The sequence below is a fragment of the Rhineura floridana genome, chromosome 10 (genome assembly GCF_030035675.1).
Source record: "Rhineura floridana isolate rRhiFlo1 chromosome 10, rRhiFlo1.hap2, whole genome shotgun sequence".
NCBI lineage: Eukaryota > Metazoa > Chordata > Lepidosauria > Squamata > Rhineuridae > Rhineura > Rhineura floridana.
In genome coordinates, this window is record NC_084489.1 from 40807479 (window position 1) to 40834697 (window position 27219).

Genomic DNA, 27219 nt, shown 5'->3' on the forward strand with positions numbered 1-27219 from the left:
GCCAATTTTTGTTAGAGAGCATAAGGCCGCATCATCGGCATATAGTAAGATGGAAATCTTTTTATTGCCTACCGGGGGGGGGGGGAAGTAGGCGATGATAGAGCCATTACCATATCGTTGATGAAAAAGTTGAATAAAAAGGGAGCCAGAAGGCAGCCTTGTTTCACCCCTTTGTGGACTGGGACTTTGGATGATAAGGTGCCGTTGTTATCTAAGCGCACCTAAATCGAGTTAGATTGGTGGAGGGCTCTAATTAGCCATAGCAACCTCTGGTTAATATTTGTTTGAGCCAATTTCTGCTATAGTAGTTCTCTGTCGACAGTATCAAAAGCCGCGGAGAAGTCCACAAAGGCAATGTATAGAGATGGCCATACTTTGGATTTTGTTTTAGTAATTAAGTGGTGGAGTATAGATACCTGATCAATAGTACTTCTATTGGGTCTGAAGCATGCCTGTGCTTCATGAATTATTAGGTTAGCTTGTTCCCATTCATTTAGTTTATTTAATAGCAGCCGACCATAAAGTTTCGAAGATACGTCTAGCAGGCTGATGGAACGGTAGTTGGCTGGTTTCATAGGATCTCCTTTTTTGAAGATAGGGACTATGATACTATTTAGCCAGCCCTTTGGAATATTGCCCGTATTGTTGATGTAAGTAAAAAGAGTTGCCAACAGGGGTGCCCACCATGTTAGATCTTGGAGGAAGAAGTCAGGAGGTATCATGTCTTCCCCTGGAGCTTTCCCTGCTCTCAAGGTAGATACAATCGCTTTGATCTCTTCAGTGGAGATCGGAGGCCAGGGAGGGAGGTCGGACAGCTCCTTGGGGATGTCAACAGCTTTAGGGGGATGGAAACTACCAAAAATTGAGCTAAAATGTGCTAGCCATACCTCCTGCATTATAGGGAACATCGGTGTATAAGTCTCAGGGTCAAATTTCCCACACAGGTGTCGCCAAAAGGCTGACTCATTTCCCTCTCGGGCTGCCTTATCCAAAGCCCTCCAATTTGCCTGGTAGTAAGAATGTTTCTTATTTTTAAGTAGTGTTTTATAGGATTGTCTTTGAGTTATCAGCTGTTGAAAAATGTCCGGGTGGCTGTTGGCACGGAAAATTTTGATTTGTTTAAACCCCAAGTTTAAAAGTAGGGAATAATGCCTATGGAAGTAGTGAAGTCCAGATCCTTCTGAACCAGGCATACAAACTTCCACAGAGAGCCATTCCCAGGCTATATAGCAAAGATAAGGTAAATGTCTGAAAAGCAAGGTAATTAGTGGTAGTGGTGGTGGTGGTCAAACATGCAGCAAATGAAAGACAGACATCCTTGAAAAATGGGTGTATTAGTAATAATCAAGTTGAAACTACCACAAAATACTTCTTGGGGAAACCAAATGGTAATTACAAAGTGTAATTTTAACGTGTCAAGTATAGATAGTCGTTTTCATGATTCATATAAAATTGTACTGGCAAAGTTGAAGGAAGGAAAGGCCAATTCTTACATTTCTATGACACTGTGGCTACATCTCATACCTGTCCCGTGATATAAGAATATAGAAGCGAGACGAAGATAAATCATATGCTACCATCAGAGATCTGATAGGTCTATGGTTTTTACACTCCTGTCTTACTTTGGAGTAGCATAGAGTATCATGGAAAGAACCTTGGGAGAGACAGCACCTATAAAGCCAGTGTGTGGAACCTTTGGCCCTCCAGTTGTTGTTGAACAACTCCCATCAGCCCCAGCAAGCATGGCCACTGGCCAGGGATGATGGGAGTTGTAGTTCAGCAACATCTCAAGAGCCAAAGGTTCTCCACACCTGCTATTACCTAAGAATCTGCCTTGTATATGTGAAAGAAGAATATGGGAGCAAGAGAGAGAAAAAGGCAACCTCTTTTCCCCACACTCTCTCCTTCATGCCTGTTGGTGTTCTGCTTGTAAGCTAAAAGATGGGAATACATCTCCTTGCTTAAGCTCTATTGTGTCTATTGAAACTAAAACTGAAGGAGCAAATGCAGTTATGGCTGTGTAGGGGAGTGTTGACAAACCAATTATTTACTCTTCCTCACTTCCCCCCCCCCCAAGAGTTGGGGGCAAAGAAAGTCTGTGGGAGTTGGGTAGAAAAGAAGACAGGCATTTTCTTTGGTGATGGGAAATATGTGAAGTTTAACAGATGTAGGCTGCTTTGTTTCCTGTCCAGAGATGAAAGCAATCTGTGGCTATAAGTATGAAGGAATACTGCTCTAGTGTCAAGGAAATGGCAGAAAATTTTGTTCTTCAAAACAGCCTTGCCGTTAGTTATGTCTATGGATTTAGTACTATTAATTACACCTGAGGAAATCAAGCAGGTTTTTTCTTAATGTAGAGCAATTTTACCACAACAGCCTCCTGATTATATTGTTAACTGTCTGAGCCTGTGTCATTGAGGAGTGACTCGCCTTCTTAATTTGTGGCTGTGAATTATGTGACTGTTGAGTTCATGCAATTCTCTGGACTGTTTACAGTACAGAAGAAATTCCTTTGAAGATACTAGCGCATAACAATTTTGTTGGCCGACTCATTGGCAAAGAAGGACGGAATTTGAAGAAAATCGAGCAGGACACAGACACTAAAATCACAATATCTCCGTAAGTATTGTTACCTCATTGTTAAATGGTACATATTAGTGTAAAAAAAATATCATTGAAGTATTAAGCAATTGCTCTCCAAGTGTCGACCATAGACCTAATACAAGCAAGCAAGTCCATAAATCAACAACCAAATGCACTTTTGACAGAGGATATGATAAACCTGTTTAGGAAACCATATGATGAACTAGTAATTTTAAAATGATATACTTATCAGAACTGGTTTAAAAGCCAGAAGGGTTTTCTGAACGCTAGTATTACTGCATTGATATCATTGCTTATTCCAACAAGTTACTCAAGTAACTTGGCTCTGCATAGAAATGATTTACCGGCCTTTTGGCTGCAGTGTGTACAAACTTGTGTTTTTTTTATCTGATCTGTATATATCTCTATATAGATAAATGAATAAGACTGTAGCCCTTAAAATATTAGATCATAATACACTTCTTAATTTTTAATATCCTATTGGACATTCAGCGGGGTTGGCCACAACTGACTAAAATGTCACGGCTACCCCTCTGGAATTCATTATTGATGTTTTACCATTTCCCTGTTTAACCATATGTGCTGTTGGCTCTAACTTTATGTAGCACTTCTAACATGCCTATTGCTTTGTATTTTTGTCGTACCTCTCAGTAGGCCAGTAATGGACATAACTTCTATTGCTGTGTTACAAATAGGAAAAGAGGCTAAAAGGGCTCAGGGTCCCTCATGCATTTGTGACTGCATAAGAATTTGAGCTTATGGGTGGATTCAGATGACAGAATGTGCTAGTGCATGCTGCCATATCACTGCGATTGCACTCCTCCCCAGGCATGAGCAACAAGCCACAAGCCTTGGATGACTGTGGTGTTTGAACCAGCATTTGTGGTTTGTTTCTCCCAATAAACCACACCTTCAGGTGAGACCAATGGTCCATTCCCTGCCCAAGGTGGCTTCACTTTCTGAAGTCCTTTCAACTCAGCTAGGGGTGGGGTAGCTGGGTCTAGTGCTTCCACTAGGGCCCTCCGAAAAGGCCACAGGCACAAACACAATTTGCCAGGGGATTTGGCCTGGTTCATAAGGTCATGATGAGGGAGGCAGGGGCTTCTCTAGTCAAGCACTTGGCCTGTTCCCACAGGAAGAAATGATCCAGACACAGCAGGGGGATGCTCTCCTTTGCCATCCACCACCTGCTCTTCCTCCTCTCACCCAGTTCAGACAGGGTGAAGCGGAAGAGTAAGGGCAAAGGCACTCTAAAATCCAAAGCTCCAAAGGACAAGAGGCACACCTCCAGTGCCAGAGCCCTCCAGTGTTCTCTCTCTCTCAGTCCTGACTCCCAAACAGCGGGCAAGCTTCTTTCCTCAGATTCCTTGGATTCAAGGAGGGAAAGGGGGCGTTATCAGGGGATGATGCCACACCACACACACAGGGCCATAATCTCCAGATTCTTACCCTATCCTGGTCTCCAAGGCCATGGCTCTTCTGCAGCTGGAGCTTCCCAAGGAGACCGCCACCCTTTCTGAGGTCAAGGAGGGGGAATGAGCATCTTCAGACATGTTTTCCAGATTGGGAATGCAACACTCCACTCCCACATTCCCAAAATTCTTCAGGGACATTGCCAAGGAGAAATGGGAGCACCCAGCCATGGCCAAGGCACCTCATGCCTTATCCAAAAAACTCTATGGCCTACCTGCTTCTGTTATTGACAGTTTCAAGGTCCCAGCCATTGACGAGCCAGTATTTGTCCTAGGGGCCAAAACCATTATCTCTGAGGAGTGGAGAAACACGCTCTCTGACCTGAGCAACAGGTATAGTGACGTGGCCTTCAGGCACACACACAAGGCCTCAGCCCTATCCATAAGGGTGTCTGCTGCTAATTCCTGCCTGGCCTGCTGTCCAATGCCCTCTTGAAGGAATTCCCCCCGATCCTAAACATGTAAGGGAAGGACTCACCAAACTGACGAAGACGACGGTGTTCCTGGCAGACTCATCCATGGACAGCCTACAGTATTACAGTAGCTTGGGATACCCCGTGATGGAGAGATGAAACATTTGGCTAAAGCAAAGGGAGGTGGATCATCACTTCAGGGCCAGCCTATCTGTTAGAGGGACAACTCTTTTGGCAAATCCACTCAGGGCCCTCTCAACCATAGTCATCGCCACAGATGCCAGTTTCTTGGGCTGGGGAGTAACCTGCTAAGCTTACTTTAACCAGGGGAAGTGGCACAGACCGGAGTACAAACAGTCAATCGATGGGCTGGAAATCAGAGCCATCCAGCTGCCACTTCAGGAGTTCCTACCCCTCCTATCACAGGCCCACATTCTAATCCGGACTGACAGCGTCACAGTCAAAGCACATGTGAACTGTCAGTGGGGCAGCAAATTGGGGGCCCTGCAAGAGGAGACCAATCTTCTATTCCATTTGGTAGAACAACATCTGGTGTCCATCTCGGCCATACATACAAAGGGGATACTGAACACCCAGGCCAATGGGCTGAGCAGGGAGCAGATATACCAGGGTGAATGGGTGCTACACGGGGAGGTATTTCAACAAATCTCCTGGAGGTGGGGGCTCCCACGCATGAACCTCTTTGCAGCCAAGGTGAACGTACAGCTGGACAGATACATGTCTCAGTTCTGCAAGGCCAAAGCTCAGAAAGTAAATGCACTTTCAGCCCCTGGCCCTAGGGACTCCTTCATGCCTTCTCACCACTTCCTCTTCTAACCAACTTCCTATACAGAGTGAGGGCCCTGCAAGCCCAGGTAGTGGTGGTGGCATCCCACTGGCCCAGGCGACCATGGTTCTCATACCTCACTTCCAGTCCCCCCTCCCCCAGTGGCTTCCTGCAAGACCAGAGCTTCTCTGCCACGGTTCCATTCTCCATCTGGATCTGGACTTCCTCCAGCTCCGTGCCTGGTAGTTGAACGTGCCAGTGGCACAGACACAAACAGCTTCTGGACAAGGCCACATGAATACCATCCTAGACTTCCTGTAGGAAGGCCTAGATCAGGACCGGGCTTCCAACACTCTGGAGTGTCGAGCAGCAGCACACTTCCATTCATGGGAGGACTTTCTGTAGCAGGTCACCCAAAGGTCAAACACTTCCTCAGGTGGGCAGCTCTCCTCTCCCCCTGTCCTTCACAGGTTTCCCTCCTGGGAACTCTCACTAGTCCTAAAGACATTTTTCTTACACATACTCCCTTCAGATTGGCCTGCTCCATCCTCCTCACGGACCTAACCTTCAAGATGGCCTTCCTGGTGGCTGTGACATCAGCTAGGCGGGTTGTAGAGTTAGGGGCCTTCTCCGTTAGGGAGGAGCTCTGCATTTTCCACCATAACAAGGCGGTTCTCTAGCCTGACCCCAGCTTCCTCCCCAAGGTCAACTCTTCTGCCCCTACCTGGTGCATTGCAGGGGGGGGGGGAAATGGCACAAACTCAACACCAAGTGGTTTCTTAGGATTTACCTAGACTAAACCAGATGCTTCAGGAAAACAGTTACTGTTTGTCTCCAAGTCAGGAGCACTGGTGCAGCTTTGTCACAACTGGCTGTTGGAGGCAGGTTATCCCCTTTTCCGGCTGGCCAGTTTAATTTTTTTCAAAAAAGCAGGATAATTTTCCATTTGTTTCTCATAGTTGGGGAGGAATGCAGTGAAAGCAATTTGGCAGCATGCTGCTTATTCATGGTAAGCCATGGTTTATGACATGATTCAGCATCCAAACACAGCCCACAACTTCTAGGCTTCCTGCTCAATGTTCTATGTGCTAGTCACGGTATTGTAGTACTGTCAATTATAGGAAGCCCTTCAAAGGATTTCTGGTTCACAGTAAGCAATACATTTCTGCAACCTTCTGGCCTGTCTTGGATATACCTAACATCAAGAACAAAGGATAAAACCATTTTCTACATAATACAGTGATGCTAAAATTTGGTCCAATTGGCTATGGCCCTAGATTCTTCTAGGCTTTGTTATTTAAAGACTTCTAATAATTTAGACACTTTTCTATTCTGACCCATATTAAAGTGAGAGTCATTCAGTAATTTGTTTCTAAACCATACCTTCATTAGAGGACTAGGTTAGACCTTATGAAGAGAAAGTTCTCTCATCATAGACAGGCTAACTAGCAGAGACAAAAAATGTTTCTCAAGCACAGGATTAGGCCTGTTCAATAGTACTACGTGCCTGCAGGCATGATGATGTGCCCTTGGGCTGACAGAGCCGCCTTCTCGGCCTGGTACCCATCCCTTGCGGGGATTCCTGTCCTGCCTCCTACATAGTGTCTTCCTTAACCATTATGTATCATGACAAAGCCAAGTCCTGTTCCAGAATGCAGCATTTTGGTGCCAGCTGTAAAAGACATAATGCCACCTCCAGCCAGGGTCCCCATGGATTGTGAGATGCCTATTATTTATCTTCAGTCAGAATGGCAGTAAGCAACTCAGGCACTGAAGCACATGACCCTGCTCTGTCTATATCCTCCCTTCCATCACTGAAGGAGACTTGTTCCACCTAGAGTTCCATAACTGAGAACCAGAGTGGTATAATGGTTAAGAGTGTTGGGCTACAGCCTGAGAGACCATGGTTCAGTTTTTCATTCAGCACACTGGGTGACCTTGGGCCAGTCATTGTCTTGTAGCTTATCATCCGCACAGTGTTGTGAGGATAAAGCGAGGAGGGGGAGAACAATGTATGCCACATTCACCTCTTTGGAGGAAAGGTGGGATATACATGTTAAATAATAACTAGATTTGATGAGGACCTTCCCCTTGTCTGTCTCCCAGCCTCACTATTTTTCCTCTACCTGCCTCTTTACGATCCCTCTCCTTGGACCCAAAGAACAGAGCAAAAGAGAAGAACCAGGAGGCAGGTAATCTGCTCAGCCATAATTCTTGCTCACACCCAGACCAGGAAGCATTTGCTGCCAGGTACTTAGAATGCCTGCTCCTCAAATGGGAACTCCCCACCATACCCCAACAAGAAATGCTGCACCATTCTTTCTTTGCCTATTCTCTGACCTTGGGAGGAAAGGGCTTTTATCACAAGTGGGAAGTGAGTTGCCAGTCCATTTCTCAGGCATGGAGGAAGCTTTGAAGCCAGAGCCTGTGTCCTAACAGCAGTTCTCCCAAGATGACTTCTAGCCTATCTTAATAAAAAAAATTAAAGTCTTAGAATTTACAGGAAAGGTGCATGCGCCCCAACAGCAATCAGATCGGTTCTTACCCAAGGTAACAAAAGTAATATCCCTTAGATAGGTTATACCTTTCACAGATACTTAATTTAGTTTATTTTTATTTATTTTTTAAGCAGAGGTGAGAGGATAATGGGAAAATCTACTTCTGGCATTGCCAGTGAAATCTTACTTGACTGTTGAAGGGTACCCTTGAGGCAGGGCCAGCACCAGACATGACTGGGCCCTTGGGCATCAGCCTGCCCCAGGCCCATGATGTCACATCTCAACCCCCTCATACAGGCAGTGCCGGGCTAATAAGCCTGCCCACAGGTCCCACTTACCTCTCACATCCCTGTGAATGATGTGCATGCTGCGTGCACATGCCTGCCATCAACTAAGTTGGCAGCCAGTGTATCAGCCCCTTAGGAAAACCTCTTCCTCCATCTTGGTGGATGGGAGGCATGTGCACGGTGCGTGCATGTCTGCCATCAACCAATATGGTGCAAGGGCATCAGCCCCACTAGGAAAGCCCCACCACCACCATCTTGGTTGATGGCAGGCATGCGTGCACAGCATACATGTCATTCACAGGGTTGAAAGAGGTAGGTGGGGTGTGCATGCGGGCTTATTAAAGCATGCACTGATTGTATTGGGGGGGTGCCTGGGAGCTCCCTCTCTGCAACCTGTGGCAGCATCAGGAGCAGACGCTGCCATGGATTGCGGAACGGAAGCACTACCCTCCCACTCTAAGGAAGGGCCCTTCAGGGGCCCCTCTGGGGTGCAGGGGCCCTCAGCCATGGCCCAACCTGACCGCCCTTTGGCACTGGCCCTGCCTTGAGGCCTTCCAAACACCCTTCTCCAGAGACTGCCACACTTGAAACTAGGCAGGTACTTAAAAGTATCAACCAGGGGTATGTTAGGCTTTCCAGAAAGTTTCCTTTGATTCACCATTCTCATCATGTTTCAGGAAAGTGGCATTTTTTTCTGACTGCCTACTGTCAACAGATTGCTTTCATGGAGGTTTCACATGGCTCTTTCAGAGCCAGTCTACTCTTTGTCCTTGATGTTCATTACCCTAAAACTTTTTTTCCAGGCTGCGGTGACTTTAGCTCAGAGAATCTCAGTACTGGAAGCCCTGTCTCTTAGACTGGGTCTGTGTGTTTTCTAAAAGGACAAAGAGGTCACTCAGACAGATGTGACCATCCTTCATGTTGAGTCTTCTGTGTTTCTTAGATCTCAAAAACTTCTTCTTGTCTCTTGCTTCTATTCCAATCCTTGGGAGTGCAGTTCTTCGGGTGCTTGTCGAGTGCTCTGAATCTATATCTGATGCAGTTCTGGGTTTCTATGCTCTGATTGTGTTTTTGTTGCCTTGCTCTTCTCAGTTCGGGTTAAGGTTTCTAAAGCCTTGGTGGGCGACTGGATTAGGGTATGCATTGTGTTTGCTTACCAAGTGCGGAAACAGCCTGTATTGGAAGGAATCTTTACACAACCTGTGCAGGGAATCACTATGCCCTTCAACACTAGCATCCTGAGAGCACATGTTGGACTGTTGTATGTGTTTGAGATGTAGGGTTGTATTCACCTAAGTTCTGGGACGAAGGGTAGGATATAAATCAAATAATAAATAATAAAATAAAATTAATAAGTCCTCAGAGTATACCCATTTAAATTAATGAACCTAAGTTAGTCTTGTCTATTAACTGCACTCGGTCTACTCTAAGTAGGACTAGCATTGAATACCACCCTTTTGTTCATTGCTGCAAAATAGGTATTTTTTGTTAATTGCTGCAATATAGATATTTTTGCCTTGGGGTATAGGATTCTACAGCTAATCCTGTTCATCAGTAAATGGACCCACTCAGAATGGGAAGCACTGCTTTCCAACTTGCCTCTTCAGACTGTTCTCCTTGGAAAAAGAACATAATATCTTTGTTTTTTTAAAAAAAGGAGGGTAGCCTGTCCCCTCTCACCTTGGCTTGGCTTGCTGCTCCTGTAACACCCTTTCCCAGGGCCTGCCAGGGACTCTTTGTTTACTGCTCTATTTACTTGACTGCATATACCCCCTGGGGCTCAACTTGGACTTCCTCAGAATTTGGGAGAGGCCCCTCTGTGTTTCTTCTCCACATTTTTCTCTGGAGTCTTTCTTGTTGGAGATGCTGGTTGATGGAAGAAACTATTCTGTGGGTGCAGTTCACCTAATTTTTTTGTATTGCACCCAGTTGGCTACAGTATTTTATTTTTAGGCATTCAGTTATAACAAGTCTCAAACTGGGAGGGGATTTCCCCCTCCAGAGGAGATGTAAAGTCTGAAATAAATAAATAAATCATCAGCTCTGCTTCTGCAGTCCAATGAGAGAGGAGTAACTCTCACCCCCAGCATGTTCCTCTTGTCTCTGGAGAGAAGGAGCACTGTGTAATAAATCCAATCATCCATTCTAGTGTCTTGAAAGGATACTGTCATGATTGGGGCTATGCTTTTAAAGCTCTGCTTCTGTAGAACTGAGGTAGTGATGAGTTTTGCCCCTTGCATCAGAAAATGAGCAACTATTGATCCTTGCTCCTGTCAGAGGATTTTTGCTACTGATAATCAAAACATTAAATCTTTTGTTGAATAGGAAATATAAAAAAGAAGTTTACCTTGTAGCATCATTTGAATTAGTTGTAATATTCTGCTATAGTTAAAATATTTCTTGGGTCAGTTCTGTTTTAATAATGTTAGGTGAAATGTGATTTAGACCTTTTTGCTTTTTGGGAAAGCAAACACTCTTGATGTTGAAGACTATTAACAAATGTTTGTAGATTAGCTATGTTTTGATGCTGTCTGAACTATGTATGTTTTGTTGTTGTTTTGCCAAGCTTATGGCTGATAGCAACAAAAGCAAACTGAACTGTGAAGCCTTTTGTATCTGTAACAGCTGTAACTCAACACGTATACATAAAACATAAAATGTTAAACAATGAGCAGTGCTAAAACATAAATCACAATGAATTATGTGTGTTTTTATGTACTTGTATTGCATTCTGCAATTAACAATAAAACTAATTTGAGAAGTGATTGTCATTTGGCATACATAACAGGTATCTTTAAACTAACAAAGTAAGGTTTAGCAGGAAAACAATTGAAAGCTCTAACTCCTTCCTTTCCTTCTGGGGCTAAAAGGATCTTGTTGTGCTTTTCCTAAGGTACCACACCAGGGCAATATAGAAAGTAGGCAGGGAGGTGAATCCCACTAGTTTGCTGCATAGAACAAGCCCCTCTTCTTGCACGATCCAGTTCTGTTTAACTTTAGTTGGAGTGTTGCTCTAGCCAAATGTGGCTCAAGAGGGAAGCAGTACCTTCTTGGATTACTAATAGCTTAGTACCTGAAGGAGGGCTGGCTTGCAGGCAGTCTTGACTCTGGGATCCCCAGGCAATAATTCCAGGGACTGCTGCTTCATGGAGTTGTTTCTTGCCTGAAAAATTTGGTTTTGCACATTCTACAGAGTGCAGATCTGTAGTCTTCTAGGTATAATTACTTTCTGTTTCAGCTTTAAATATAAACTACAACATGCATAGGAGTTTACTGCTTTCTGCTTTGTAGATTACAGGACTTGACGCTCTATAATCCAGAACGGACCATTACAGTTAAAGGCAGCATTGAAACATGTGCCAAGGCTGAGGAAGAAATAATGAAGAAAATCAGGGAGTCGTATGAAAATGATATAGCTGCTATGAATGTGAGTACATTTCTGATTTGTGGGGGAGTTTAAGTTGGTCATTTATTTATCTCCTTCTGATATAATTATTGGATCTTCTTACATCAGTGGAAGAAAGCATGCAGGAGAGGATTGATACCTGACCATCAGCTTCATAGAGAGACTTGTGCTCATGTATCTCCCTTCTGGTAGAAAGCTAGCAGCCTAGTACACATTAAGGCAGAACCACATAGATCCATTGTCAGCCTCTTGGAGGTTGGGGCACATGGCAAAGTGAGAGTGACCAATTTTTATTTTAAGCACACTTTTTGGGGGGTTGAAAAAAACAATCACAGAGCCATATATCGGACAAATTTTGGACAAAAAAAACTGAGTAGTCAGTATATTTTTTTTATGGTAGAATAAATTGCTTTGTGGAGCCACAAAAACTCCCATTTATCATCATGGTGTCACAGTGAGAGACGTGAATGTGTAGTAACATGATAAATTGTTTTTTGAAATTTGGAGGGGCCATATGTGGCCCATAGCCTGCATTAAAAAAACAAACTGCACCAAACATGCATTTATTCATTTACAATAGAAGAGCCTAACCACTCAACTTAAAACATTCTTCATGATGTGATTCTATTTCATCATCAGCAAAAGATTGTGTGCCCCTTGATTACACTGTGAAAGCACCACGTTAGGTGTTTGGTGCAAAAAAGAAACATTCTGCAACTTTCATCTTCTGTCTCTTAAAGGTCCTATCCCTCGTGGCTCCAAAAGGAAGACTAGAAACAGTGTTTTCAACACTTTATAGAATCTTGGGAACTTCTTCTCTTCTATTAAAATGTTTTTCCTCTTCTGAACATTCTTTCTGCTTAAGGCCCTAGTTTACAATAGTATTGCAGATTGCCCAGCCACAACGATCTCATTGGTTGTTGCCCAACATGGTCAGCCAGCAGAAACTCCCAGAAACACACTGCCCTACTCTGAGTCATCACAGGACCCTGAAAGCCTCATTTTGTTTGTGTTACTAATCTATATTATAGGAGTTGGAAAATGTTTTTGGGCCAATGAAAACACTTAGAATGTTGAGAGTGTCATGGGCACCACCCACAATAAAAATCATAGACACACTTTCATTTCCATGGTTTTGGGGTAAAAGTTCGATGCAGTTGAATCAAAACTGATCCTCCTAGATTTGCATGATTGTATACGACGGAGAAGAAAACAATAACCACCGACTTAAAACTTACATTGGTAGACTGCACAGTTTAAAAACAAAATCACCACACTGATGCTTGCCAGCTCCAAAAAACTAAGAGCATAAAAACTTAAGAACCTAAGGCGTGGATCTTCAGCACTGGAAAGCACCAGATCCATGATCTGTATGGCTATCAATGGAGACACATCTGTGATTTGATGGTGATTATTTGGGGGGGGGGCACAAAAATTATGCAATTTTAAGAGGCTCTTGAGGGTGGCTTGCAAATACTTCCATAGTGCCATAAGGTGCATTTTATTTGAAGCACTTTTTTTGCTAACATAATAGTTTAAAGTTGAACCACAGTTGCTTCTAGCAGAATAGTGACATCTGTCCTGCCTCACATTGAACTTTAAAAGAATGATACAGGATTGTGACATTTATTATTTGCCAAGTTGGGTGTCTAAGTTAACATTTTGAAATTTGACTGGTAAACAAGAAGGGTATCTTTTATTTAGGATTTTGATGCTTTTAATAAGTGACAGGGGCTAATTATCTCTTGTGTTGTTGCAGCTTCAAGCACATTTAATTCCAGGATTAAATCTGAATGCCTTGGGTCTTTTCCCACCTTCTTCTTCAGGAATGCCACCTCCCACAGTGGGTGTTGCCTCAGCTGCTGCTGCCTCTTCATATCCTCCATTTGGGGTAATTATTATACTTTTTATTGTGGATGGTTGGTTATGACTGTTGTCTATTTATGTATTTATTTAATTCATTTATATACCTCCTTTTCCCCAAAACTAGGACTCAAGGCATCCGTTCACATGTTGAATCACTGTACCTGTGATTAAGGCCCATCTGCACTACACATTTAAAGCAGTATCATACCACTTTAAACAGCCATGGCTTCCCTCAAAGAATCCTGGGAACTGTAGTGTGTTTCGGTACGGAGACATTTTAGGAGATCCCTTATTCCCCTCACAGAGCTACAATTCCTAGAGGGCCCTGGGAAGATGAATTAATTATTAAACTACTCTGGGAATTGTAGCTCTGTGAAGGGAAGGGGGGTCTCCTAACAACTCTCAGCAGCCTTAACACATTACAGTTTGTAAGATTCTTTGGAGGAAGCCATGACTGTTTAAACTGGTATGATGTTGCTTTAAATGTATGGTGCACATGGGGCCCAAGTGAGAATTAGTCTTATCATTAGGTTGTAATAAGAGCTAGGTTGTACCTCATCATGTGTTCTGACCTGAGAGTACATTGAGCAATATATAAGCAAAAAGGAATGAAAATCCTTGTAACAGACTTACTTGGGTAGTTGACTCGCTTTTGTGTTTTTCCATGATAAGGTATGACCAGTCATGTCCATGTAGATCAGACTTTAGTGTAGAGTCCTGAGGTAGATATATGCAATTCCTTTGCATATAAATCATGTTAAACAAGAAATCCAGTCTTGGTACTAGAAATGTAATTTATTAGAATTATTTATAACCGCTGTTAAAACCCTTCTCTGTTAATATATTGCATTGTGAAGGGATGTTTTTAAGGATTCTAGGTCTAATGTCACTGTCTTGCTGAGAAATGCTTTGTTGAACGTGTTTTAATGCAAGACATTTTGCAAAACATTCTTCAAAACATTTTTTAAATGAGATATTTCAAACGTTGTTTTGGATGCACTTTGTGCTTGGATAGTACAGTGCATGACTTCCTGACTAAGAGTGTTCTGGAAGCCAAACGAGTGTGCTTATTAATATACATGCATCCCAGTCTTTTATGGAAACAGATACCTGAGTGGATGGTAAGCTTCCACAGACTGCTTTGAATACAAGTTAGATCAGGATTATTACATGTCATGCTGACATACCATGTGTTATGGCTGGTTCCCTTTATAATTCAATTAATAAGAGATTCATGGTGATTCAGCAAGGCATGAGTTAGCAATGAGAGCCGGGCACACCTTTATTGCAAATACAAGGCTTTCTAAATGAATACTTCCAAGAGAAACACTTGCAAACTTGAATATAGTAGACTTAAGGGAGCATTGTGATTCTATAAAATACTGTATTCTATTTGAACAAATTCGACAGGCTGTTGAAAACCTGTGTGGTATAGTGGTTAGAGTGTCAGATTGGGCCCAGGAAGACTTGGCTTCAAATCCCCATTCAGCTGCAAGGCTCAGTGGGTGATCTTGGGTGAAATACTCTAACTGCTATACTATACTCAGCCTAATCTATCTGACAAGGCTGAAGGGGAGGGGCAGAGTTACATTATCTTCCCTGAGCTCATTGAAGAAAGGGTGGTATAAACCATGAAATAAATAAAACAGCATTCTAACATTTTTTAATTTGTGCAAGCAGCTAACGTACATCTGTGTCATTGCAGCTTCAATCATAAAGTTAGTAAATGAGATTTAGCGTAGTCTGTCATGTCATTAGGCAGAGTTCTGTGTCTTGGTGGATAAAGAAACAATTGCATATGTGACTCAGTAGACATCCTTCCATGTCTAGGGTTCACTGATTTTGATTGTGCTCTATGTAGAAAGTAATCAGTAGAAATATTTGTATTTTTATAGTGTAAAATGGATTAAGTAATATGTACATTAAACACAAGAGGGAGCAGTAATGGGAAGTGAATAACTGAAATACTATTAACAAAATTAGCCAAGTCTATAGATCACCCTGATGGATCTGCCAGGTTTCAATACACATTTCAGGGTACAAAGTCTAGATCAGGGTGTTAAGGATAACATTTTGATAGCATACAGGTTGGCGTTAAGTTTGGCTAAAAATGAGTATATACAGTAAGCACACTGTAGAGAAGAGAATATTGGAATGCGGAAGGTGAATAAGGAGATATTAAAAATAAAATAGCTTGCCCTCTAAAAAAAACACCCATATGTACTGAAGTCACACATGCTTACTCAGATGTTTTTATAACTTTTCATATATCTATAATATTGGCTAATGTATGTGTCATCTAGAGCAACTGGTGGTTTTAGTAATGACCAATTGGAAACAGTTTTGGATCTAGCGAAATATTCCCTAAGTTACCATAGGTATGGAACTTTACTGAACTCATTCATGCTGATGAAATCTTGACTCTGCAAAGTGAGCAGTGTAACTAACTACAAATAGCCCAAGAACCACCATGTGGGGAAAATAAGCATTTAGGATGGGAACAACAATTTGTACGTCACTGTAATGAAGCAAACCCAGGTAGAAGCAGCTCTACCATGAAACTACGTGCAGTTGGTTTGCTTAAGTGGCAGATTTTGGAAATTGTTATAGGCCTCAGAATATGAGAGATAGTGTTCTTGCATATCTCCCTTTCATTCTAACAAAGCTTTCAAATAAGAGCTTCCTGTGGGATTGTGCCCCATTTTAGTTAGTGGAAGTGGGTGCCAATGTGATTTTCTGCCTCGAAAAAAATGTGGGCTGGCCCTGTACCAAGGAGGCTGCATCAGTCCCACAGTGTGGATTATTGAGGCTCCACTTTCAGAGCATGGCTATCCAAACAAGTGGTGGCTTTCATAACTTACTCATATATTGGCTGGTTTCCCACTTGTACCTGTTGAGGTACAATTATTTTGCTGGAAGAATTCTACAAAATTTGTGAGGAGGTCATGTCTGGGCTATAATGCTGGAAGTTCTGTTTAACTGGTTTAGTAGCTTTTTAAAAACACGTATAACATGTTTAGCATCGTAGCATAATTCTTGCTTTGGAGAAGTTTGTCTTGAAAGGTAAAGCAAAAATGATGGCAGAGGACTTTAGGCAGCGTTGGAGAAAGAGACTCATAGTCCTAGTTCCTTAGTCTATTGTACAGAAGCCCAATGGGATTGCAGAATAAACCTTGCCCTAATTGGTTAGGCATACTAAGTGGAGCAGATTATTAACTTCAGTGTAAAGAAGCCAAGAGATAGAAAACCTGGAGGTTTGAATATGGGATGCGGTGCCCACTAGACATGGTGGGCTGCTATGGGGGCGTGGCCATGAGGTCACGACCAAGTTTTGTTTTCCTCTGTCCTTCTCCCTTGCAACCATACAGTGAACACTTAATCATTGCAGTTTTACAAATAGCAGCTAACAAAACTGTAAAGTGCCTTACTTTGGGTCAGAAGGGGGGGGGTCCCTGCTGTCACAATGGTTTCTCAGATAGGAAAAGAGTTGTGTGGCCTCTACCTGTTCTTGGTCTTTCCCTATCCTCCTTTGCAAAGAAACAGTGGACACTTAAAAATTGCAATTTTAATAATACCGAGCACCTAACAGAGCTTTAATCCTATGCTCGCTTTCATGAGTGTGCACACAGCTTAAGTCATACCTCGTCAGTAGCGAACAGAAACCTAGTTCTATGCTCATTCAATAATGCTCTCCCAATCCTGTTTAAACATGCATACACACAAAGTGAGTCAGTTGCTGGAAACTCATGATTAGAAGGCACTACAAAAGGCTTTAGTTCTATGCTTGCTCTCATGAGTAAGCCCCAAAGAACACAATGGAGGTTTACTTCTGAGTAAGGTGAAGAGGATTGGGTTAGTAACCTGCAATACTTGAAAAGTTCATTAACAAAATAGTTCAGTTCAAGTTCACCCTAAAGCACTTTTAATTCATAATAATTTCTGCCTGCCACACATAAGTCATAAGAGTGCTGCTCTCCCCCAGTGCCGACCCTAAACCATGCAAAGAACTCAAGTGAAGAGAGAAAAGACACATTTGGGCAACTTGATAATATATTTTTAAATTAAAACATATTTAAAATTAGCACCTGTATTTGTATAAATGTAATGGTTAGTGTTGGACTAAAGCCTGTAAGACCAGGGTTCAATTCTACACCCACTTAAATGAACAGAAAGGAGCTTACTTTTCTAAGGAAAAGGAATAGGATTGTTAGTTACTACATACTACAGCTAAATCAGAGCTTGAAATATTACTTTTAAAAAGCAATAAATTACAGTTACAATTACATAGCCCCCAAGTAATAATTACCATTACAATTGCTCCGAAAGTAACTGATTACTTTGCTTTTTCTCAAATGTAATCACTACAATTACATTTCAGTTACTTTTTTTAAAAAACGCCTACAAGGTGTTGGGTGCTGCACATTTACGTAGCCTAAAACAACATTAAAAATAAACACACACATACAGAGGTAGTAGAATAATTCTTTTTATCCATAAGATAGCAGTGGTGGTCTCTCAGCTGGTGAGGCAGCTGGGGAGGGAGGCAGAGGCCACTACTCAGATCTTTGCACGTCAAACCAAGTGCAACCCCCCCCCCTCTCAGCCAGCAAGCATAATCTCTCTCACTTAACCACCTCCCACCCTGCCCTGCCACCAACTAAGGGACACTCACCCAAGCAAACATTTTCCCCCGAGATGCAAAAAAGTCAAAATACTGCAAATGCAGCACAGTAGCCAGAGAGGGTGGTGGAGGCCACTTTGTGTGCCAAGTGCAAACACAGTATTCATTCTCTCTCTCTCTCTCTCTCTCTCTCTCTCTCCCCCCCTCCCTCCCTCTCTCTCTCTCTCCCCCTCTCTCTCTCTCTTTCTCTCTCTCACACACACACACACACACACACTCTCTCTCTCTTCTTTATCTCCATTCTGCTGCTGCCTCCTTCTCGTCATGTATCCAAGTTCTTGCCCTCCGGCTCCTTTTTCCCTCCACTCCATTCTTCACGACCACCATCAATTTTTTGAAACAATTGTTTTCTCTACTCCACCCCGTCTCACTCTCCACTTCCTTCCTCGTCGCCTCCTACCCACCCACAGAGCACGACGCTGCACAGAAGCCCAGTTTGAGGAACATTATTTTCATCCACAAACTAGAGGAACAGAAGGCTTCCCCTCCCCCCCAGTAATGCCCAAAAGTAATGCTGGAAGCATTACAATTACTTCACAAAAGTAATAAAATTACTCTTAGTTCTGTTACAATCAAAATGTAAAGGAATTACCCACTCATTCCTCAAAAAAGTAGTGAATTACAAGTAATTTGTTACTTGTAACTAATTACTTCCAAGCTCTGAGCTAAATCATACCTCCTCAGTATAGTTAACCATTACATATGTGAGACTTCTGTGGGGAAAACAGCAGATATATTAAGGAATATTGTTTTATGCCTGGCTTATCCTGGTATGCAGAAAGAACCTCCCTGATCTGGAGCAGTATATTCACTTGTAATGGATAATAGTCATTTGCTATTAATTTCCAGAGTTTCTTTTTTGAAAAATAATACCAGTTCTGTAAACTGTAAGCTCCTATTGCTCAGAGAAAAATATATGGCAGGTGGGGAAAACTAGAAGCAAAATGTTGAAAAAGGAGTCTTTCGCACCATATGATCAGTTCTAAATACTGTGAGTTCCACAAGTCCTTCCAGAATTCCACTGGTATGGGGACTCAAGACATTCACACAAGGTAGCTCTAAGGTTCTTTGTATATGAAAACAGGGATTTGCTCAACTCAAAATGCCTTCTCATTTTGACCAGCTGCATCTACACAGGTTCCACTTCCTTTCTCAAAGTGAAATTAGGGCTGGAAGCGTGCAGCAACCCCACACATGCCCTGCTAACTGGATATCCAGGATGTCTGTGTTTTCAACTTCTCTCCTTTGCTCTTCCACACCCCATTACAAAAGAGTCCTGGGCTCAGAAAAAAAGAATCTGGTCCACTTGAAAGTACTGCTAAGCTTTTTGTTTTAACTGAATTATAACAAATTATTGCTCTTAACTCTAATGGGAGTTAATTATCTTGCATAAGCCCATATCAAATACTCAGATACTTTAAATAAATAAAAATAAATTTTAAATGTCCAGTCTAGCCCAGTCTATTCTTGGGGGTGTTTGCCATGACTTACTTCCTCTCCCTCCCAACCTGATAATGAAAAAGGTCCAGTCCAGATCCAACCCATGAAGAAACCAGATTCTTCTCACCCCCCATGTATGATGCTAGCCAAACAGTTATTAGAAGCAGTTGTCCTCCAAGAATGTCTCTTCCTCCCCACACTGACAATAAAAAGCCCCAGTCTGGCCCATGAAGAAACCAAACTCTCTGCCACCCCTTGATGTCAACCAAGAGGCAGTTTGCTACCAAGAATCTCCTTGGTAGGTAATAAATGTGGGGTGGGGGTGGTAGTAGTAGTAGTAGTAGTAATTCCCCCACAATGACAATAAAACGTCCTGGCCCAGCCCATGAAGAAACCAGATTCTCACCACCACCACTACTACCTTATGATGTCAGCCAAACGTTTTTTGGAGGCAGTTTGCCAACAAGAATCTCCTTTCCCGTCTCTTCCCCTACAGTAAATAGGGCCTGGCCCAGCCTCTAAAGAAACCAAATTTTTTACACACACACACCTCCCTCTCTTGTGATGCTAGCCAAAGATTTTGGGGGACAGTTTCTCCACACCCAGCAATATAAAAGGTCCAGTCTGTCCCATGAGGAAACCGCGTTTCTCATCCCCAGTATGATGCCAGCCAAACATTTTTAGGGGCTGTTTGCCATCAAGAATCTCCTTTCCCATCTCTCCTCCCTGCAATAAGTAGGGCCCAGTCTGCCTGTGAAAAAACCAGGTTCCGCTCCCACCCTCATGCTAGCTTAACATGCTTTTTGGATAGTTTACTACCATTCCTCTTGATGAAATACTTTAACCCGGTGCTTGCAAAAGGAGGGGAAAGTAACTCAGCCTCACAGAAGAACAAGCATTTTGCAAATGCTTGCATCTGATTGGCTCAGTATGAAATGCATTCCTCTGAGCATTGAGGAGGCCCTTCATAGTTCTACCCTAATGCTGTGGAATTTCCAATACATTTCTGAGGGAGTCCTGATTGGTTAGAGCTTATTCTATGGGAAATAAAAACAAAATGGGGGTGCTGAGGGGACCCCTGCCCTCCCTAAGCCACTCCTACTTTAATAATAATAGTAATAGTAATAATTTGTTGTTACCACCACCCCTGGAGATGGGGTGGGACCATAGCAATGATTGTGATTGGCTGTGCTATCCAAAGATGATTGGCCAGAACAAACGATGGACAGAAACAAGTGCAGAGTGTCTCTAAATGTGAGGTACTGTATTGAATATGAATGTAAGGAACAGAGAATGGACTTGGGCTATAGGTTTGGGGCTTCAGAGTGAGCAGTGCCCCACCTGCTCTTAGTGAGAAGCCTCCACTGATGGCATGTCATATGTTAGTGGAAGTATGCCTTTTTATCTGATCAGATTTGAAGATAGCACTCCAAGCAGAAGAGGTGAGAGGAAGGCAATGCTGAATGATCTGGGACAAATAGATAATGACATGGCATTGTCGACAGAATGTTATGATTCAGTGCTTTTGCATTGCTTTGCACACACATATGTGTGTTGACATACACACATGCCTTTTAGGGCCTAGCCATTACAAAAGTCAACTTACGTAATCATGAAACTTAAAATTGGGGGAGAGTTGTAGCTCAGTGGTAGAGAAACTGCCTTGCGTGCAGAAGGTCCCAGGTTCAATTCCTGGCCTCTCCAGGTTGGGCTAGGAGAGAATCCTGTCTGAAATCCTGGAGAGCTGCTGCCCATCAGTATAGGCAATGCTGACCTAGATGGACCAGTGGTCGGACTCGGCATAAGGCAACTTCTTATGTTACTAAAATATACTAGAAACAAGAAAATTCAGACACAAGACAGCAATATAGTTTTAAAAAATCGGCCAATTAATTTAAACATCAATGCAGCAGCATCATAGATTCTTTTACATCAGGCTGTAATAGAAGAGAAAGGGAAGAGATGCATCACTCACTCTTCTGAGAAGCCATGTTCTTCCCTATATCTATTGTCACCTAGCAACAGCCATGACATCAGGCTGCAGCAGAGGAAGGAAGAAAAGGGATGCAGCTGAGAGACTAGCAACTTTCGTCACCTCTTCTCTTTGCACTTTCCCACCCCAGCTAGTCATTAGAACTTGTAACTAAGAACTTGTAGAAGAAAGAGGAATATTCCCAGTAGTACCAGATTTTTATTTTATTTTTTTGTGAGTTGGGGCTTATAAATATCACAGCAGCACTCAGTAAAAACCACTAAAACATCATAAATGTGTTACATTTGGACACAATCGGGTAATTTGAGGTAGCAAAAAAGAATGGGCCCTACTAGTATCATTGGCAGTGCAATGGAGAAACTAATTGGGGTATTAAATTTATTCCCAAAAGACATCCTTCCTAAAGTCTCCCTCTGATGAGACAACGACAATTAGCATGGGGAGAAAATATCTCTGGGCTGGAAAGGCAGTCTCCAATTTCATACCATAGGAGGCAAAGTCTCACAACCCATTCTTTAGACAACTTCTGCTTTTGACATAAGAGGAAGGTTCCAGCTAGATTCTGCTCTAGTGAGCTTGCCACAAGATGACAAACACCATTTAAGGAAAGACAAAAACAGGACCTAGATAGTAAAAGGAGACGACAAAGCCATTTATAGATGTTGACTGGTGCTATGTAGATGTTTTCAGCAGATCTGATATTATACAAACCTATGTGAGAGGCAAAAGAGAAATGTGCCCTAATAGGGAGAAAAGGATGGAATTTCCTCAGGGTTTCAGGGTGGTGGTTGTGGTTTGCCTTAGTAATTTTTAAGAAGAGGGAGGAGGCTGCTTCTTTTTATGCTTAAAAAAATGCATCACATGCCAACTCACTCCAAACTGCACTCCACTTCCGGGTCCTTATTCCACAGTGCCACGAGAACTCTGGACCTGGAAACATCTGGGAGGGAATAGTGTGTTGCCAAGGCCTAGAAGGAGCTGTTGCATGATACACTTTTTGAACAGAAGACATTCCTCCCCCCCCCAGCAATCTTGTTTAAAGTTAAGCCATCCCCATCTCAGCCCTGTGGAGCTAGCATTAGCCACAGTGCTTAAATAAACAAATGTTGCTTAATTCTTTGTAGGGGAAGCCATCCCTTCCCCCCCAAAAAAACTTCTGAGACAATTTAACCCATCCCCTGAGAGCAACAAAAATAACCCTTCCCCGTTCATATGGGAATGAGGTGCAAAATAGCAGGGTGGTTTTCAGGACAGCCCTAGTGTTGATACTGAAGATATTGCTGGCTCCAGGGCAGTATTGCTATGCTTACACATCCAGCAGTTTGCAGGTCCTGACAGGTATTCTGGTCCACACTGTTATGACTTCAGTCTCTTCAGAAAGAACACCCCTCTGGAAGGGGAGATACAGAGTTGTGTTCAACTAAAGCTCACTGGGTGACCTTGGGCCAGTCACTGCCTCTCAGCCTCATGAAAACCCTATTCATAGGGTCGCCATAAGTCGGAATCGACTTGAAGGCAGTACATTTACATTTACAAACCTATTGAAATTAAAGACCATTACTAACTTGGGTCCATTAATTTCAATGGGTCTACTCTGAGTAACTGTTAGTTGAATGCAACCCATAGTTTGGTCGCAGGCATTCCTTACCAGAAAGTTATTCTTTCATCCCCTGTTGATACAATCATATGGACAATGAGCCCTCCAAATGGGTTTTGCATATTTAAGTGTAGCAGTCCTCTGGGGCTGTGGGCATTAGAGGAGCACCATACTGGAATATACAGGCGGGCCCTGCTTATATGGCAGGTTCCATTCCAGACTGCTGCCGAAAAGCGGAACCCATTGAAAATAATGGTGCATGTTACGTGAAAATGGCGCAAAAATGGCACACGATGAAAAAAACCGCCATAAAAGCGGAACAAGCTCCTTAAAGCGGGGACTTTCCAGAACTGAAAGCCGCCGCATTAGCGCAACGCCAAAAGGCGAAACGCCGTAAAACTTGGCCCGCCTGTACTACTTTTGGACATCCTTGTACTATAGTTGTTTCCCCTTGAATGGAGAAATGGAAATTTTAGGCTTAGCTGTGTGTGTCTATTAAGAGAAGGAAGGCATTTTGGCCCACTCTATATTAATACTGCTCCAACCTATTGCCTCTGATCTTCATTGGTTTTCAGGTGGGAGGTAGTACCAATTGGTGCCTTTTTTCTACCCCCCCCCCCATTTTTTTTCCCCATGACTACATTCATCACCTTGGAAACAAACACTGTAGGTTGCAAGGCAGCTTCCCACCCCTTGCTGACTTGTCTAATGCTCATTGGAGGCACTCAGAACAGCTCCACAAAGTAACAACCAAGGAAGCTTCGTGCCATCCTTTCCTGCAGTAAACAGTAGCAAGGAAGCATGCTGACTTTGGGCACTGCTCAGCGAAGATGCTTGAGTGCTTTGTCATAACAACAGAGGAAGCATCCTACTGATCTTTCCTCTCCAGAACAGGAAGGATGGGGGAGGGGGATTGACACACAACTGCTCGGACAGTCCCCACCCACCTCTGCAGATTCAAGCTTGATAGGAGGGCTGATTGCTCATCAAGCCCACCGGAAAGAGGTAGTACAGTTGCTGTGATGAGCAAAACAGGAAGCCTGTTCACTCCTCAGCAAGTTCCATTTGGGGCAAGGGAGGTTGTATCAGTTGCTGGTTCTGTGTTGTAGTTTTTATTTCTGTTACCAGTTACAATAGTTGATCGCACCAATGGCATGTATGGTTTTTTGACTCAATTTTCTGGGAAATGAAAAGGGAAGCTTCCCTTCCTTCTTCCCATTTTGAAATGGAAGCCTGTCTTTCAAATTCAGAGGGACTCCTCATGCTAGCAGTCCCCCTTCCATTGATTGAACTGAAATTCATAGACAAGTCCAAATTTCTTTTCTTTCTGTAACACCCGTCCCAGTTATCTCATTTTTGCCCCAAACCTGTTGGCACTCACTGTCAGAGTTTGCTATTAGAGGGAGTGATACAACTTAGAATGAAGAATATATAAAAGACTTTATCAACAAACTGCTCACATTAAGAAACCCTTTTTGTTGAAATCTAGATTTTCCATTGCTATACCCTGAAGTTACCATCCAAGCTTCTGGGAGGTTAGAGAATGCTCCCCATATAGAAACTACTTCATAGACTTGCTTCTGCTAGACCATAAATACGTATGTGGCTATGGATATAACAGAGAAACATACTGTGTTTGATTCAAAGCTTTCCTTCTTCTGTGGGAACTTTTAGAGCCAACTGATCATGAAATTGGTGTAACATGCTTAAAATAACTGGTTATTTTGTATATGTTTACTCGCAGTGTGTGTATGTGTGTGTGTTCCATTTAATATGTGGAGCAGAGCCTATGCTAGAGTGTGCTCAAGTTCTGTCACTGCCAAAACAAATTTGTTCTTAGTTTTGTGCTCTGGGTTTTCTTTGTGAGTGTTCAGGTTTTTTAAAAAATTGGAGCTGAAGCATAAAATGGTTTTGCATGATTTGACTTTAGTAAAAAATATTGAACATATTTTAAAAGATTATTTCAGTATGAATTAGGCATAGTAATGAATGCAGAGAGAGATCAATTATAATAAAAAACTGGGGGGAAACAATTTGTTACGGACTTTGTATGGTTTTCATTAGTGGTAACAATGGAAGTGTGTGTTAACAGAAAGATGTCAAGCAATGTAAATCATGTATTAAATAGCAGAATAGTTTCATTAATCAACTATACTTATAAGTCAGTTCCAAGATAGGCTTGGACAGAAAGAACATCCCTCTGGGTGTTTCAAGTCATTCCGTCATTTCCCTCAACACTAACTTAGAGCTATATATAGCTTGAAAAGCATTGGGTTTCTGGATATTACTACTTGTAATTAATATCCCTCTGTACTCAATTCCACTTCCCTTTAAGTGCAACTCGCTTGATCAAACTTTTCTGTTGTGTTATGCCAGGGGTAGCCAACATAATGCCCTCGAGATGTTGCTGGATTTCAACTCACAGAGTCAATGGCCAAAGATGATGGGAGTTGTAGTCCCAACATCTGGAAGGCACCACATTGGCTTCCCTTGTGTTACGCTATTTAAAGATAGTACAGCTATTACTGGAATGTTTCCACCCTTCATGAGGATATCATGCCTAGTGAAGAAACAGAAAAATCTTTCACATTGGCAGAAAGCCGTATTCTTTATGGGATGGCCATGCTAGTAAAATGGAGTTGAATTATGTTTTGCAGACACAGAATGGTTTTTACAGAATCATAAATAAATGATCCTTAGGCTTTGCAAACTCAGTCTTCTTTTGAAAGTACTCATCTGTTATGGGATTTGATGCCAGAGTATCCACTTGTTACACAATTCTACACAAGTGGCTTCATTACTAGCATTAAAGTTTGCAGTTACTCGTGTAGTAGTAGTAGTAGTTGTAGTAGTTATTAACACCAACATTTATTACCTGCCCTTTGCCTAAAGGTTACACCAATTTTAAAATACAGCATTAAAAACAACCTAAAGCTTTGCTATGTTGTTTGTTCTAAGCCCCTTGTGAATAATTCTTAAAAATCCAGAAAAAGCACACTTAGAAATCTTGTGTGTTTAAATCTTTCAAGTACAGTGAATTTCTTCTTTATATTATAAAAGTTACTTAAATCCTGTATGGTGGTTAAAAATAAGGCATATCTGCTTGCTTTCAACTTTGCTGTAACAGCTTGATTACTGCTGTTCATTGTCTGACCATTTCCCCCCATTCTACCCCAGCAACAGCCAGAGTCTGAGACTGTTCATCTGTTCATCCCAGCCTTGGCAGTGGGCGCCATTATTGGCAAGCAGGGGCAACACATCAAACAACTTTCTCGTTTTGCAGGTGCATCTATTAAGGTAACATGAAACTGGTCAACTTTGGATATCCCCAATTCTATGACTGTTTAAGCAAGTTTCTACAGGCATTGCTGTATTCTGTGTCTAGCTTAGACACCCTCCTTTGAATATAAAGCAGTAAATGGTACTTGTTGTTTATGGAATGCATCTTACTAACTCCTCAGAGACAAGATAATTACAAACATGTTTCTAAAAGTTCTTTGGGGGATGAAATATAAGCTGCAAAAACCTCACCACCCTGGTGGTCTTGACTTTTAGGTAATATTTGTTCTTAAGATGGCTTTAGGCCATGTTTCTTAATTGAAATTTATTTTGCATATTGCACAGAGCTAAAAAATGAGATTTTAATTAACAAACATGAAAGCAATTTAATTGTTGGGCTTCTCGTATTGCTCCAAATTTTTGTAGTTCAGAAAAAGATGAACAGATAGTTTCACTTGTGAAGTGCTTTCTGTTTGGAAAGTCCACTCTCTAAACTTCTGATCACTAAGGCTGCAATCCTATACATGCTTGCCTGGGAGTGTGTCTCACTGAAATCTGTGAGGCTTACTTTTGAGTAGACACATATAGGATTGTGGCATACATATAATTCATCAGTAATATTGGGTCTGCCTTGACTGTTGATTAAAAAGAAGGCTCTGCCTCACATCAACAACAGCTCCACCATAGTAGAAGGTATGTTGGGTGTGTTTTGTGTTCATGTGTTGAGGTGAGGATAAAAGGAGACTGGTTAGAAACTCTGTTAATGATCAACGTTTTTGTTGGGTGTCTGTGTCATGCAGTGTACCTGATAAGACAGGTCTCGTCATACTCCATTCTACGCCTCTTCCTCCCCTGGTATAGCTTAGTCCGTAATAATAAATCTGCAGAAGTACATT

General features: G+C 42.3%; 1 protein-coding gene across 5 annotated transcripts in view; it reads left to right on the top strand.

The window, feature by feature from the left end:
* Nucleotides 1–27219, top strand: part of IGF2BP3 (insulin like growth factor 2 mRNA binding protein 3) — a 113854-nt gene that overhangs the window by 81509 nt on the left and 5126 nt on the right. For all 5 annotated transcript variants that reach the window (XM_061585602.1, XM_061585604.1, XM_061585601.1 and 2 more), the window contains 4 exons: nucleotides 2497–2619; nucleotides 11353–11488; nucleotides 13227–13358; nucleotides 26222–26341. In XM_061585602.1, coding sequence (XP_061441586.1) covers nucleotides 2497–2619; nucleotides 11353–11488; nucleotides 13227–13358; nucleotides 26222–26341 — 511 coding nt within the window. The remainder of the gene's footprint in view (nucleotides 1–2496; nucleotides 2620–11352; nucleotides 11489–13226; nucleotides 13359–26221; nucleotides 26342–27219) is intronic.